A 16,925-nucleotide genomic window follows, 5' to 3' on the forward strand; every position below is an offset into this window, starting at 1 on the left:
GAGCCATCTGCTAAGGAGAGCATCATACTTGAAGCAGAAACAGCCCAAGGAGCGTATGTTGCAGGCAGCAAAGCTTGAGGGGCACAGCCATTCAAGACCTTTGAAAGTAAAGACCCAGACCCTGAACACAGAGTTACGTGATTTGCTGCAGGGTGGGCTATAGCTTAGAGCATCTTGAGTCTCCAGAGAGCCTTTGAATATTTAAACTGTGTTGAGGATGTGGCAGACCATGGGTTTGTTTGAAGTTGGACTATAATGTGTTTTTGTATTATGATATGGCCATGAACCTATGGTGCCCAGGGTGTGGAATGTGGTGATTCAAGAGAGATTTGCACCCCGTAGGCTCAGGAATTTGAATCCCAAGTCTTCTGTTTGTGGTCTTAGTTAGGGTTGTACTGACCAAGGCAACTCCTATGAAGGACAACATTTAATTGGGACTGGCTCACAGGCTTAGAGATTAAGTTCATTATCACTAAGGTGGGAGCATGGCAGCATCCAGGCAGGCATGGGTCTGGATGAGCTGAGAGTTACACCTCTTGTTCGAAAGGCAGCTAGGACGAGGGTCTTAAAGCACAAGCCCACAATGAAATACCTATTCCAACAAGGCCACACCTCCTAATAGTGCCACTCTCTGGGCCAGGCACATTCAGAACACCACATTAGTTTTTGTGGGGTTTTTTTTTGGTTTTGTTTTGTTTTAAGATAGTGTCTTAGTTAGGGTTTTACTGCTGTGGACAGATACCATGACCAAGGCAACTCTCATAAGGACAACATTTAATTAGGGCTGGCTTACAGGTTCAGAAGTTCAGTCCACTTCCATCAAGGCAGGAACAGAGCAGTGTGCAGGCAGGCATGGTACAGGCAGAGCTGAGAGCTCTACATCTTCATCTGAAGGCTGCTAGCAGATTACTGACATCCAGGTAGGTAGAATGAGGGTTTTAAAGCCCACATCTACAGTGACACACCTACTCCAACAAGGCCACAGCTTCTAATAGTGCCTCCCCCTGGGCCAAGCATATACAAATCATCACAGACACTGTGTGTGTGTGTGTGTGTGTGTGTGTGTGTGTGTGTGTGTGTGTGTGTGTGTAGCCTTGGCTGTCCTGGAACTCTCTAGCCGCAAATTCAAAGATCCGCTTGCCTCTGCCTCTCTGGTGCTGGGATTAAAGGTGTGCACTACCACAGCTGGCAGGCTCAGATATTTGGTATCTGGTTCCCAGTTGCTGGTGCTGTTTGGGAAGTCTCAGGAAGTGCACCATGGCTTTGAGATTATATAGCCTCAATATATAGATTATATATTTGTGCTTGGGTTGGAAGATGGATGCTCAAGCTCTCTGCATCTGTCACCATGCCTGTCTATTATTCCTCTGAGACTGTAAGACAAAAGGAACTCTCCTCCAAGTTCCTGTGCTCACGGGGTCTTGTCATCAGCATACAGCAGAGTCACTAACAGAAGCGCCCAGAATGCATTCTTTCCTCTAGCGCCCAGTCCAGTCTTAGTCAGTGATTTTAGCCAGACAACAGCAAGGAAAATAACCCAAACTAGGGAAGCTAAGTCCGTCACCCAAGGAGAAGTACAAAAACTTTCTCCCTAAAGGAAATAGTTCTGTCTACTTAGCAGTCTTAGGCCCGCCCACATTCTGTATCTGACTACAACCAGTCAGAGAATACAGGCTGTTCTGAAAGTCTTTTCGACTACTTCTGTATCCAGCCGGTAACAATACTAGTGAACCCCGGGCTACTCTCAGTAAAAGTGGGTGACAAGAATTAATTGTACCCACCCCCACCAGCTTTTCTAGAAAACATTGAGACATGTGGATTATCAACACCATTTTGCTCCACCTCAAACACTCACTGTTTACATTTTCAACAACAACAAAATGTTTTTTTCCACCAAGAAAGCACTGATCTTAAAGGACAGCACGTGGATGAGATGCCACAGAACTCCGAAGGGATCCACTGAGCCTCTGTGGGCCCAGTTCCCTAACTGCAACAAAGGGACAATACTTTCTAGTTAATTCATAGGAGATTTACACTCAAGTTTCTACCACCGTGGACGGCACCAAGCCTCAGGCTGCTATACTTCACATAGAAATGCCACGAACAGGTACAGGGCATTAACCTCCCTTACTGCTGCGTTCTTCTCTTTAACATGCAACCCAACATTCAGTATGGCTCTCAACCAGGGAAGATTCTATGCTCTGCTAGGAGGTGTTATTTTGGTCATAGAAAATAAATCCCAGAGACACTGCTCCATCCTACAGTACACAGGATGAGCCTCCACAACCGAGAACTTGTGTGTGAATATCATCAGCTCAAATAATCAAATTCACATAAATCACTCAACAGATGAAAGAGCTGTAAGCCAAACAAGCAGCCGTTATACAAATGTAACAAAACAGGAGGCATCCAAACACAGCGCGTTGTTATTACATGCTCCTTTGTATGCAAATTCTCATCCCTTCAAGGAGAATCCTAACAATATCAAGTTACACATGTTGGGTTTCTAATTAGATTCTACATTTAACGTTCTTAAATGTCTATCTTTAGGGTACAAAGATTGTTCTGTCTAATTCAACTAGAATTTCTAAAAGTGAATGGCATCTATACTTATTTACCTGACAATAATTGCTGTCATTTTACTGAGTCTTTACCTCACATTAACCTTGCTTTAAATAACACATTAACCCTGTTTTAAATATTTACATAATTATCACACTACCCTACCAAAAAACAAACAACAAGCATTACTTTGTAGACAAAGAAACTAAAGTGTGTAGATGCTACTGAAGGAAGGAGCAGGAACCCTGTCCAAAGTTCATGTTCCATCAGAGAGACAGCGTATTTAAACACTACGGCGATTTAGCCCTTAGTCCAGCTAGATAACCAAAAGTTGTTTTCTTTTAAAGTTTGGATTTATGCAAATTCCAAAACTAATGATTTTAGTCTTTTGACGGAATCATTCCATCCTTTGTATTTTGGAAGTATAAACATTTTATTAGCTAACATTCTGAAATCCTTACATCTAGTAGCCCTGTGCCCTAACCGCTTTGTTTTGAAAGTGTATCTTTATTTTTATTGTATGACTGTTTTGGCTGCATGCATGTATGTGTGTGTGTGTGTGTGTGTGTGTGTGTGTGTGTGTGTATGGTCCATGTGAAGGTACTGACCCTTTGGAACAGGAGTTATAGGTGGCTGTGAACCACTGTGTGAGTGCTAGGAACCAAGTCTGGGTTCTCTTTAAGAGCAGCCAGTGCTGTAAGCCAGTAAGCCATCTCTACCCACCTTCAGCTAGGTCTTATATACTCAGATCATATAAAGGAAAGTACACCCAACAAGAACCACAGGTCTATCTAAATAAAAGCCCAATTCAACAACACGGAACTGCATTTTTCAGAACTGACAGGCATAGAAAGTAATTTCAGATTAAAACAGTACATGGGCAAACAGCAGCTAAACGTAAGATTCACGGCTGATTATTCAAGTCAGATGAAATCTGCTTTGTCTGGAAACACTATGGTCAGCTTGGTTAGAGTGAAGTCTGCATCAGCATTTCTGGGGTGACGCATGTGACGCATGTGACGCATGTGACCGAGGACCCACTCTGCCTGGTGGAGTATACTGCCGCGGATGGCGTTATGAATTAGCAGCAAATAAATCAGGGGCAGGCTCTCACTGCATTTCCTGTTTTCTGTTTGGTTGCTGTCCTTAATATCAAATCAATTCAGTGATTAAAGGTCATAGATTTTTGTGGGGTGTTTTTTTTTTTAGAGGGGAAAGGAGGCGGATTAATTAAAATAAAGCTGTTCATCTTCTTTGGAATCACTTATAAATGTTCTCTTTTCTCTAATTTCTAGCATAATTAACTAGTGTGCATGATACCAGAAAGCAAAGATGGGTGCAACTGGGAAAAGGGCCAGGCCAGTACAGGGCAGAGGAGCAAGACAAGTGCCATCCCACTCTCTCACAGAGAGCGTGTGTGTCCAAGGTTCACTTTCCCTTGTTCCACATCCATAAGCATGAGTCCTGTGAGACGGAAAGGCCAATGGCCACATCCTAGTGCCAGGTAAAGCCTTACCAGGAAGTAGCAGGCCAGGAAAAGCAATCGCTTTTAGTACTTCCAAGGGTTCAATAATTATAAAATAATTCACAGTATTTATTTTTGTTCTCAGAGGCTATTATAATAGTATAAATTTCACGCATGGCCCAATTATCTAATCGTATTTATTGAGAGGCCATGAAATATCTAATTGCAGTCACCAACAGATCATGGGCATAATTAGTTGTGCTAGCAAAACTACAGTCACAAAACTTCATGGGTCAGACCACATGAAAACCGTGACCCTAATTATGACACTGTTATTATCGGCATAATGAAGTTTTAATACATCAGTCACTCCCTGTTTGGAAAGTTACGTTTAACTGGCAAAACATTCGTCTTTAAATTTGATACGCTAGCTTTTAATTTATTAAAACATCTCTGGAAAAATTCCAAAATCAGACCCAAGGGATACAGTGAGACCAGTTTTACCGACTACCTGGGTTATGCACCACCAAACTTCCTGTTAAATGGCATGTGCTTAGTTGGGATATAGCTGGGCTCCCAGAAAACTTTTAAATAAAGGGATTTTTTTTTTTTGTCAAGAAGGAAAATAGTTAAGAGGAGTTAACTGGCGTCCTGAATCATGTTCATCATCTGATAAACAAGCTTCCCCTTTGCATCTGACCTGTCAGTGCTGTGAGCTTGCCTTCAACAGCAGCGTCATTCTGTAGGCGATCAGAGGAGAGCTTTTCCACACCCTGAACATCCCTCTCCTTTTCAAGGGAGGGAGGGAGAAAAGGAAAGACACGGGAAAAAAAAATCAGAAATGAAGAGAGAAATGCACAGTGGCAGGGGCAGGCAGATGGTTTCTTACCCTGAGACAGAGAGCAAACAGCCAACAGGTAAGGTAAAGGAGTGTGAACTTGGGGACTGGAAAGAACAGTTTCAGGGGTTCTGTACTGGCTATATGACAGCCATCTTTATAAACAGTTCCAGGGTTCATTCAATGGTCATGACTCCAACTCCATATAAATCTATTTCTGAAAGGAGTCGCTTGGCAAGTTGTAAGTTCTTACAACAGTGACTTCATTTTAACATAGGGAATGTATGAGATCGATCCTCAAACTGCAGCATGCTCTATATTATATAATGCTTCTGCGGTTGTCTTGGGTTGTTTTTAATTTCTCACTTATTTATTTATTTATTCTGTGCCCTGACTAGACTGTAAGGCAGGGAGCTAGCTCCCCAATACGTTACTGCAGCACATATACACAACTCGGGCACACAGAACTACAAGACACACAAGTAGGTTCCTGTTAATCGGCCTGCTATTCCTGACCCATATTTAAGCTGACTGCACCTCTGAGCAAATCCTTTTCCTTTTGCTGGGCATTGAGAGCCAATTAGGACAGAAACCCACCAAAAGCTGGACTAAGAAGTGATCAAATTTACCAGTGCTGAGCATTCTAGAGTACTTTTGGTCAAGTCAACATTTTAGCAGCACACTTGTGTGAGATATCAAGGAAGGGGTGTGTGTGTGTGGGGGGGGGAGCATCTGTCTAACTGGAACGCCAACTTGTTCAAAAAAACAATTTCGGAATGCACTTACTTTTCTATTGAGTGCAAAGAGAGCTTACGGTGGGTGCTGGGTTTCCTAGAGAGCAGAATGTTTCGTTTTGCTCTAATTCGTCCTATTACTGAATTAAACTTTGATGTATTGGTCTTGACAAGTGCTCCATGCTGATTGCATTGTGTATGATAGTATAATCACTCCCCATGCATTTCCCACAGGCTACATGATTAATGCAATAGATTACCTGCAGCACGGAGGGCAAGGGGGAATCGGTGCCCTTCTGTACTCTAAACAGTTTGCATTTCAGGATGCGCATGTGTACACATGCACACATGGGCACCCATGAATATCCTGGGCAGGGAAGGTTACGTCAACCAAAATGTGGGAGACCAGAGAACCGATGGTCCAGGCAGAGTAATGTTTCTCAAGGGTTTATATCAGAAATTTGCTCCTTAAGGCTTCCAAGAAGGGAGATGGCATTGTGCACCAAGTTTTCCTTACCTTCATCTTCACAAACACTTACTGAGCACCAACTACACACCAGACACATTTCTCCCTTTTACAGGAAAGCAGCGAACAACATGTATGACTTTAATGTTACTTGAATAGAAGGGGAAAAGATGTATAATTTAAAAAAAAGAGATTAAAAATTTTTTTAAAAAAATAGATATTTCATATCTTAATAAATAAAGTTTCATGTCTTAATAAAGATCAATGACAATTGACTATTAATATTAAGTATACTAAGTAGTTTAAAAGTTTCAGGAATACCCTTTATATGATTTGGTCTATACAGCTAGGAAAGAACATGCTCTGCTTATGATCAATCTGTTCACCAGAGGCTGGCTACACACACACACACACACACACACACACGTATGTATATGTATACGCACATACACACACACATGCTGAGTATACTGGTGACATGTTATGGAGGGATTTTTGAGCTCTTAGCAGTATAGTCAATGACTCCAGCATGACTTTCAGCTTCAATTGGGACCTGACTGGGACTATCCTGGCCCATTGAAGCTGTGCTCCCAATCTAAGCCATTTCAAGGGACCTGTTCTGATTTCTACTCTGTGACTGTTTTTATACTCTTCTCAAGGTCTGCTGATGCAAAAATCTGAAGTTTACTAATCTACTCCAGAACGAAAGGAGTCAACAGCGAGTAACTGTCACTGTCACTGTCAAAACGAGATTGGCCTTTACACCTCAAAGGTTACCTGTGCAGGAGAAAGCCCTGGAGTTACCATATTCTATTCTGACACGCCCTCCCTTCCTCGTTGCTTTATCAGCAGGTCAGAGGAAAAGGCTCAGCCCCCAGCAGGGCGATCTGCTCACTCCAGTAAGCTAGTGAGAACAGCAGCCGTCTCTTACTCCAGTGGTGTGGTTTAAATGTGAATTTCAGAATTCCAAAGAAAGTCATTAAGATGTTACAAAATTATCAGACAAGCTTATGACAGTGTCACAAAAATTCACTTGCTGTTAACTATTTTGCATTCTTTCTGCCACCAAACTATATGCGAAAGTTGCCTATTAAATCAAACTAACTCTTTGTTGTATCTCAAGAAAAGTCACTCTTTTAAGAAATCACCATTGAAGATAGATACATTTCTAATCTTAGAACTTTGTATTCCACAGAACTGTTCCTAGGAAGCCTGGCATCTAATAAAGAAGTCACAGCGCTGTCCCTGAGTGGGACCTGCCTCCTGCCTTCTCCGGCCCCCCTTCTAGCCGTGAGGCCTTACTGGGCAGTGGCTGAAACCTCCCAAGGAGGGCAAGCATGGCCTATATCCTTGGATTCACCCTCCTTGTGGCCCACCACTTAATGCAATAACGGCATCTGTGACGCGCCTTGCCCTGTGCTAGCTCACACCAAGAGCCACCGTGGCTCTTGCTGCTTCTGGCCTACCTTCCCATACCCCTTCTTACGATTTAGCCAGTGGCATGCCTGGTTCTCTGCAAAGCCACTGCAAATTCCAAATGGCTTAACACGGGGCCTTTCAGGCCTCAATAATCTGTATGCTGCTACGCCAAGGGAAGAAATGCCCTGCAGCCTTTCTTACTTCATGCCTACCCTCACTTCTGTCTCAGCGTTTCTCAACCCATGGGTTGAGATCCCTTTGGCACCAGACTATCTCCAGAAATACTTATGTTACGATTCATAACAATAGCAAAATTAGTTATGAAATAGTAAGGAGAATAGTCTTATGGTTGGGGTCACTACATCATGGGGAGGGTTGCAGCATTGGGAAGGTTGAGAACCACTGCATCTGGATCCTACACCACGACAACACTGTCTTAGGTCCGCAACCCAGTGGTGACATCTTGGCTGCATTACCCCTTGGTGGCTGTTTCTTGGTGAAAAGTACAGTAATAATTCTTAGGAAGATGAGGAAGTGAGGGCAGAAGTTTATTAGGAACTGTTTTAAGGAGAAAACAGACATCTAATACCAACTCTGAGATCCCCATTAGCCACTAATGTAAGAAGAATGTGGATTATCAATGATCTGTTATAGATCAACAACATTAAACAAAGGAAGGAGTCTATTTTTGGTATAAATAATGTACGTATTCATGGCTTTACTACGGCAAACCCTATCTTAACATCTAGCCAAACTACTACAGTCTGTATTTAGACTAGAGGTTTATAAAACCACAAAAGTGAAATTATTCTAAACCATTTAATTTGTTATAAATGATTTAATTGTACATGCAGATAACTAAGGCTACAGTATCTTTAAGAATCTCCAATTTGTTCTGTAATGAAACCAAGTGACCTTTAATGACCTCATTTAATCCCCAGAGTCTATTACTTCCTATTAATACATATTTACAGTTTTCTCCTTCCTACATGGGGTATTAAATGGATAATTAAACCCTAGAAACAGCAGTCAAAAGAAAGACAGTTCGGATAATTACACTCGAGGTATTTATCATAGGTTTGTTCACTGTAAAGTCCATGTTCTTCATTTTCTAACTTCTGATTTAAACTACAAATTACTCTGTGAAGCAGAGAAAATCTCCCTTCCCCTGAACCCCACAGCAAGAGAATTCATAGGCCTGTGACCAAAGAGCACAGAGTCACACAGCTATAGAGCCCAGGCCTGTAGGAGGACACATGCACAGGGCCAGGTGTCCAGAAAGAGCTCTGAATTATACCACAGGAAGAAACAGTGACCAAGAGAGACCACTCCATCCTGCCTATGAGCAGGCGGCTCACAGAACCTATAGACTGCATGAGATCAAGTAGTGTTGCCAACTCCAGGGCTGCCATCAGGACTGGGTACAGGCCAGGGCAAAGACATTGACAAAAGATCTTTAGCATCCTGTTGCCAAAATGTCACTGGATCCCAACTCTGTAAGCTTGTTCTGTGCTTGTGATCAGCTTACTGTCATCACTATTGCTCTCAAAAGCAGCATAAAGCTATTTTTCACCAATGTGTTTGTCTTTCCAGAGGGCCTGAAGTTAGAGTCCTTGGAAACACGGCTGCTGATAGACAGCGAGACTGCCTAGAGCAAGTTCAGCCAGGATGGTGGCACTGAGGACAGGCAAACAGGCCCTTTGCCAAGACTCATGGCCACTCGGTCACTGCCATTTTGCCTTTGCAGAGTGTAAATGCTTGACAGAGACATCTAACTGATAATGTTATCTAGGCAACTCTCCGGCCTTCTTATGCTTCCGTTTTCTTGTTTGTAACATTAGCACTAAAAAGTTATACCTACATCACAGTGCTGTTTTGAGGAGTAAGTAATGTGATGTATACAAAAGACTGCTGAGTGTAGTGCTTGAAAACAAGTGTGGACAACTGTGCTGCCAATAGTAGTAGCTAGACCAAAATGGAAACTTAACATAGCAACAACAACAACCATCACAACCAGCACCACCAGCACCACCAGCACCACCAAGGTCCTCCGCCATCTTTCTGTCTCCCTCCCCTCCTCTTTTAGGTTACGAAACAATGAGCAAAGCTAGACTGGACACCTTCCAGCCATTGTTGACAGTAAATACCTTTCCCACTAAGCCTACCCTTGTCCTGGTCCACACTGCTTCTCCTTCCTGGAACCTTAGTACTACTTCTCCCCTGTAAATCCTTCCCATCCACACCTTACAAACCACACTCATGGGTCAGGTTCTACCATCAACGGCTTCCTGGCTCATTATAACTGTTAATTTACGTGTCTCCTGAGGCCTGAGAGGTGGACTCCCCCCTTATTATCAGAACCATTGCTACAGAGGAAATCTAGATCCAGTGCCTCTGCTCTTCTGGGTATCGTGCTCTGTGTCCCTTGAAATAAAGCTTCTGGGAAGGGAAGGGGGTGCCGGGAGCACACGCCGTAGTAAAGCTGTATTCTTTGTGTGCCCAGGAGAAGACAGACCGATAAGAGAGATGGCTTGAGTTCTGCCCTGGGTTCAGCGGTATGGATGTTCCCCAGTCTGTGCTGACACCCTTCTGCTGCTGTAGGGCATTCTGGGATTGCTGTTTGCTGCACAGCCCTGACAAAGTAAGCCTGTACACAACCAGCCATTTCTGGGCTGCTCTCTAGCTCCTGACGCAAAACAAGTGACTCCTCAATTCGGTTTGCATCACCCCTGACTTCAATATGTGTCAAAGTCTGCATGTACCACAGAAAGTTAGGGTGGTACTTATTAAGACTGCTGCATTCAGACATGTAAGATGATGTTTCCCAGTACAGAACGGTTATAGATTTTTATTTCTGTCTGTGAACAAAGAGTATCCTAAATTAAGAGGTTATTTTCTGAATGTGTGACTTCAAGAATAACAAGGTAGGTGCAGATGAACTGTTTTTTGTGTCTGGGATGCAAATGAGAGAACATTTGGGTCGAGGAAGCAGGTCAGTTTTTTACTGTTTTTCCATAAATACGGCTGCAATTGGTGGGTTGAGTTTTCTACTGGTGACTGTAGGTTTACCCTGACTCCAAGTGTCCCAGGTATAGGTAACTACCACTTGGTCTCACACCTGACTCTGGAACAAGGTAGCGGTTGCCTTATTCTTCAAATGGAATTAGAATGAGAAAGAAACACTTAACTCTGCCTATTTGTGCTCACAAAGAAATGGATCCCCAGAAGAGAAGATGTGGAAGGGGTGCCAAGGGCTATCACCACCTTGCTCTCGGCAATACCTGAACAAGCTTGGGATGGGTTGGTTCTGCCCTTGCCACCCATCTTCTCCCTATGAGAAGGCTCCAAGTCCCAAGACTGCAAAGCTAATGGTTTTCCTCCAGAGAAAGCTAACAAATGTGGGCAAAGGTCTTACACAACACTTGACAATGAAACTAAGAATTCTCCCCGTGACAAAACTGTAATTAAACTGCATTTAACTGTTTCCTCTAAATGACATCCATTTTAATTAGGTGTTAATAGACTGGTCGCCACAATCTATAGCTTTATGATGCAAAGTAAAATTATAGTCTTATAAAACATTTACAGAAAGAGACCCACTGAAGCCTATGAGAGGTACACTATTCCCCTTCACACCCTAAAGACTGGCATGGTAATTAAGTCCAGGGAACAGGCAGCTCTTAGGGTTAATGTTAGGTGTGCCTGCCACAAGTCAGCACGGGGCTGCTCTTTCAAGCCACAAGTTATTTCTAAGATCTGCTTTCCAGAGACTACCTGTGTCACTAATGAAGCCTGTAAGTGCAGACGTACATCTTCCATAGACTGCCAAAGGCAAGGCCCTTATCAAACCTGCAGCCGTTCCACCAGCACCAAGGGCTTTCTTCTCTGTCTTAAGATTGCAGTCCTTTCTTTCCCCGACAGCTGCTGAGGATGCAAAGTTGCTCATCTTCAGAATACTGTTGTGTGTTTTGGAAAATGAGCATCACACACAGAGAGTAATATTAATATTTGAGAGACTGATTCATGCCCAAGATAAATGCATGTGCAAATGAGGTGTAACAGAAGGTCGTAACAGAGTGCATCTGTATCTATTCTGTCCCACAGTATGAGCATCAGGGAGAGAGTCACAAAGATTACCCAGACAGAATGAGTATCACAGGCACAGGAAATCCTAGGAACAAGGAGCCTCTCTGGGAGCTGGAGAACGGGGGAAGAAATGGGCTACTGCAACCAACTTTGCATATTTATATGAAAAGGAAAAGTTTAAAAAAATGAATGTGTTACTTTCAACTACTTCTGAAGCATCAACAGTGTGAAACTTCATAAATCACATCTAAGCAGAAAGTTACGAATCTTGGGAAGGGGGCTATCTGGTCCTCTGAAAAAGATTCTGTCATCTCCTGGCTGACAACCTGATGGCTCCAAGTCCTTTGCCAAGAAGCAGAGCTACTTGGCTAGGGTGCCGGTTCACTCTTAGCCCACGGAAGCTCTCGTGCCAGGAATCTTTTTTTTTTTCCTTTCTTGGTGCATTGGCCACTGCCAGACATGGACCCATCGAATCCACTGGTGCTAAGGAGTTAAGCATCTGAGATTTAATTTAACAGTTTCGGCTTTATTAAGCTGTCACGGAGGGAGCGGCCCCACGTTGATAGCAGGAGCTACTCCAATTACGGCTTGGTTTAGGGTTGACAAGTGTAATGATTCATCCGTGGCACATGAGAAGCAATAAAAGGTTGTTTTGCATTACAGCTTTAAAAATGTGGGCACTTTTTCCATTTAATTTGTCACTTAGCTTTTGCTAAGAGGACATTTAAATTGCAGTAAAAGGCAAATGGGGCTTTTAGTTTAAATGTAATCCCCATATTTAAATGATCTGTAATGGTGCAATGTTGGAGTGGGAACACTATTGTCTCACAGTGGGTCCTGATGGTGACATGTGACATTTGTATTCAGGTCCTGTATTATCCATGTGGCTAAAGGGCTTCCAATTTCATTTCACAGCCAGAAGCCTGCAGAAAACACCAATTAACTTGCAGATCCCATTTGCCGACAAAACTCAGCCTCTCTTCAATGTCTGGCATCTGGCAGTGCTCAGCATTTAATTCCAAAGCAGCGCCTTGAAGCAATGTGAGCCCTGTGTAGGGGCACAAAGTCAAATTCCCCCATTTTATTAAGAAGCAAAAGCCTTTCCTTTTGGAGTCTAGAAGGAACTTTGAGTTAATTTTTTGGTGAACAGATACTAGGATGTGATCGCTACTATGACTTCTGTGGGGGATTCCTCACAAACTTTAGATCCCACAACAACGGCCTGTGACCTCCACTTGGCATCAGAGTACACAGGCAGAGTTCACTAGTCTACCAATGATTTCAGGGAGGGGCTTGGGGGAGGGAGGAGGTGAGAGAGCGCGCGTGTGGGTTTTTGTGTGAGTATGTGTGTGTGTGTTTGTAGTTGTGTTCTTGATCCTTGTCTGCAATCAAACATCTTGAGTAAAGCCTGGGTCTCTGTAGAGCAGTCCTGTCTTGGGAATATGTATCAGCTGCCAAAAACTTCGGCCCAGTGAGAAGTCCTACTGCTGACTGATGGTCTCGGCATACATTTTCCAAAGCCAGCATGGAAAGGTGAGATGTGACTACAGATTAAATGTGAATCATGCAAACTTCACTCTACATTATCATTTGTATTCTTTCTTTCTTTTTTCTTTTTTTTTTTCTCTTTTCTTGGCACTTTGAAAATATTCAAGTGGCACTTGTTTTCCTAACCAGTTATTTATGCTTTCATATTTCTGAGTACCACAGCTTAAAATTTTATACACTTCATAGTAATCCAGTATTTTCCCTACACGATCCCCTTCGTTATTGGTTTTCAATGCTAGTCCTTTTTCACCTTTATGAACCAACGAGTGAATCCAACATGTACAACAGAGTCACAAGCTAAAAAGGCCTCATTTGGAAAGCTAAATCATTCACTTTGTTTACTTAAACCACGTATTACCCTTTCTTCTTCAATTCCACACTGTGCCTCAAACCTCCAGGCAACACATGGAAGCTGCTTACTGTTCACAGATCGACTTACATTTGACTGGGGTGGGGGCAGCTACTATCAGATTTTCAGGAGATCAAGTAAAGTACGGGACACAATACGCTATTTTTAAGAAACACTGGAGAAAAACATTCACAGATACACTTTAATATTTGGCAAGTAGCAGACCTACTTGTATAGAAACAAACCCACCAGAGTATCTACCAAGAGTCACGTTCCTGGAGAAGCAGGAAAGAAACCCTGACTTCAGGTTTTTAGGAGCTTGTCATACAATCCTAAAGACTCCACACCATCAAATTCTAGGCTCTCCCTGAGGTTCAGTTTGTCTCCAAATAGTTGCTCCCGAAAGTGCTTTCCGTGTGGTCAGACAGAACCTTCACAGCCAACTGTTCCTCTTTGAGCTATCTAGGCCTAGGATCAAAATGAATCAAATAGTGGTTTGCCACTTGTCAACAGAAATGTCACTAACTCTACACGTACAGCAAGCATTTTCCTCTCTTGAAATGAATGTCAATTTTTTTTTTTTTTAATTTGTGTAGCAATGAGCATTGGACAAGGAAACTCACACCCAGTATTTTCACGGTTAACACAAGAAAAGGCCTCATCTTGTTCAACTACCTGCTATATTTATATCTGTAATGACCAGAGATTTTAGACAATAAATTTTAGAGCTTGCCCTATCTTTTCCATTCTCAAGAACAATGGTTGACCTAGGTCTGTATTGGCTGGGAAAAAGTGAGCTATGCAAATCGTTTTTGAGAATTTCAATGAAGGAAAAAAGGAAGGCAGACTCAAAAACTGAGATTAAATAGTCACTGACCAGTCCTATGATGGAAACCATTCATTGCAAACATACAGAACCTTTCGCCAAGTACCTAAAGGGAGATTCCTGTGCTCACTCTACTCAACACCCTAACCCTGCCACAGCTGCTTGCTTCAAACAGTGGCCTGAGCTTTGCCCAATCAACTGCCCAGAGCACCCTGGCACAGGCTAGCACAGAGCTGCTCTCTCCTGCATCCTTTGGACCATGCTCTTAAATATCCAACTGCAGTCTTATCTACACACAGCTCAATGCAGTTTGACAGGAAACTCATTTACCAAGCTCATCCCAGAGCTGCCTATACTTGTCAGTCATTGCAGTGCCTTGCTGCCTCCAAAGTGACAGGCGAGGGTCAGCCATGAACTGCTCTGTGATCAAGGTCAACATACGGGCCCCATTGGAGTCTCTCATCTTCAACATCTCCCGCACCTAGAGGGGGAAACGAACAAAAAACATTAAACTTTGTAAGTAAATAAATAACACAAGAGACAAACAACTTACTTCTGTGTTTGTATGTGTGTATGAACGAGATGATTTCACAAGTCCTCTTAGGCACACAAAAGTATGAAAAGCAATCCTGCATCACACACATGCATGTACATATGTAGAGTCTTATGATAGGGTCTTTCTATACAGCTCAATTTGACCTCTAATTCATGATCTTCTTGTTTCAGCCTCTTGACTGCTGACATTACAGGATTGTACCATACATAGCACCTGGCTTCTGCCTTCAGTTTTTAAGGTTTCCCTCAGAGTGTGCCTTTTATCTAACCCAAACCTAGCCTGTGGTCAGCCTATATTTAACAAAGTAGATGAAGTACACAGAAAAAGGTATCTGAAACTGGCAAGCTCATAGAAAGTGGTTTTAGCAAGGTGTTGGTGCTTCATAAGGGTGCGATGACACACTATTGCTGGACCACAGAAACACCATAAGGGGACACACACACTCAATTACAGTCTCACATGCTCCTGACTGTCCTACTGACTATGCTTACCACGAGAGCAGTAGAACCCAAGGCACTCCACTGTGGCTTAGGACTTCTGTAAATTGATCTGATAGTAAAGTCACATATCACACAATTCATCAATTTTACCCCGGAACTCAAGGTTTCTTATTATTTTCACAAAATCATGCTAAAAGTTTACTTTCTCAGATATATTAATAATTCGGGATGTTCTTTCTTGCTGAATTATTTCAAACGAGAGCACTAGCATACTGTAATCTGTGGGTTCCAGACCTTCATGGAAGCACTATAATCTTCAGTTGCCTAATTTCTAATATTTCTACATGGACACTTTAAATCATCTCCACATTAAGCTATGATTCAATATAACACGATACTGTGTTGTTAATACATGGGATGCTTTGCTAATACTCGGGGTACCCAAGGGTGACAAAGAGGAAAAATCTGTACATGGTCAATGGAAATGGTCCTTATGTTCAGCCTATGGATGGTCTGATTTGTCAGTACAGAACCTGTAGTCACAATGGGCTGTGGACACTCACTCAGCTGAGGTTTTAGCAACAAGAGGAGGAACTGGACAGAACTTGAGGGTTTAAGAATGTTCACTCTATGTCAATGCTCCACAACGCACCAAAACGACAAAACCAGTCTCTGGCTTAACTGAAGTCAGACTGTCAAAACTAAAATTCTAAACTGCCCATTTCTCTGTGCTAAATTTCCCAAAGAAAAGGAAAAAAAACCCACCAAGATTAGTCTCTCTAGAAGAAACCATTAATGAGCACATACAACCTGGAAGTGTATGACTCTCAGTTCGTATTCATCATGTGAGAACCCTATCACCAGTTGTCCGTGTGGTAAATTACTGACTGGAACAGGGTCCTATGGGTGGGGTGTGGGAAAGGGGGCTCTTTGTTCAGGATCTGACATGAATGAAAGGCAAGGCAAGGAAAAAAATGGGCTCATCTGCAATATAGCAGCCTCCACAGACCACAGGTCCTCTACCTTCGGCTTGGGCTAGCGTAAGTACTGCCCTCCCTCAGCTCCTTGTGCGTTTGAGTCTGGTAAAGCACCTGCAAGCACGGCTTCCCTGAACCCAAAGGCTGTCCTAAAAGCTTATTCCCAGTATGGAGGGAGCAGAAAGTCACAAATGGTGGTGCCTTGGAGGGAAGGGAGCTGTCATTTGCTGGACACGACACCTAAAGAGTTTGATGGATGTTTATGTTCACCACCGAATTTCCAAAAAAAAAATGTGTAGACTAGACCAGATCATAACCCCCACTTCATGAATTCTATAAAACCAAGCCTCGGAGAAACTAAGCAACTGTCCAATGACAAAAATAACAGCTGGAATCAGAGTCCTCATTTGCCTAAGGTTAAAGACACTATACACATCTATACAACTCCAAACTTAGCTACTTCTATTACTTCACATGTATATCTAATACATATGTAACACATAGGGACAAAAGTGACAACTGTATACTGGCTTAAAAATCCACATTCTACCTTGTTTTCATTTGGCCACAAGGTGCTGTGCAGACATGAATCCACATGAAGGGCTTCCTCTGCAAATCTAATGGATGTGATTTATTTCTTATACTGACACATCTCTAAG

General features: G+C 42.7%; 1 protein-coding gene across 1 annotated transcript in view; it reads right to left on the bottom strand.

Annotated features, from left to right (window-relative positions):
• Zswim6 (zinc finger SWIM-type containing 6) overlaps positions 1-16,925 on the bottom strand; it is a 165,448-nt gene that overhangs the window by 30,320 nt on the left and 118,203 nt on the right. The window contains 1 exon segment of the mRNA NM_145456.3: positions 14,624-14,774. Within this exon segment, the coding sequence (NP_663431.3) occupies positions 14,624-14,774 (151 nt within the window).

Source organism: Mus musculus, chromosome 13 (assembly GCF_000001635.26).
Source record: "Mus musculus strain C57BL/6J chromosome 13, GRCm38.p6 C57BL/6J".
In the NCBI taxonomy this organism is placed as follows: domain Eukaryota; kingdom Metazoa; phylum Chordata; class Mammalia; order Rodentia; family Muridae; genus Mus; species Mus musculus.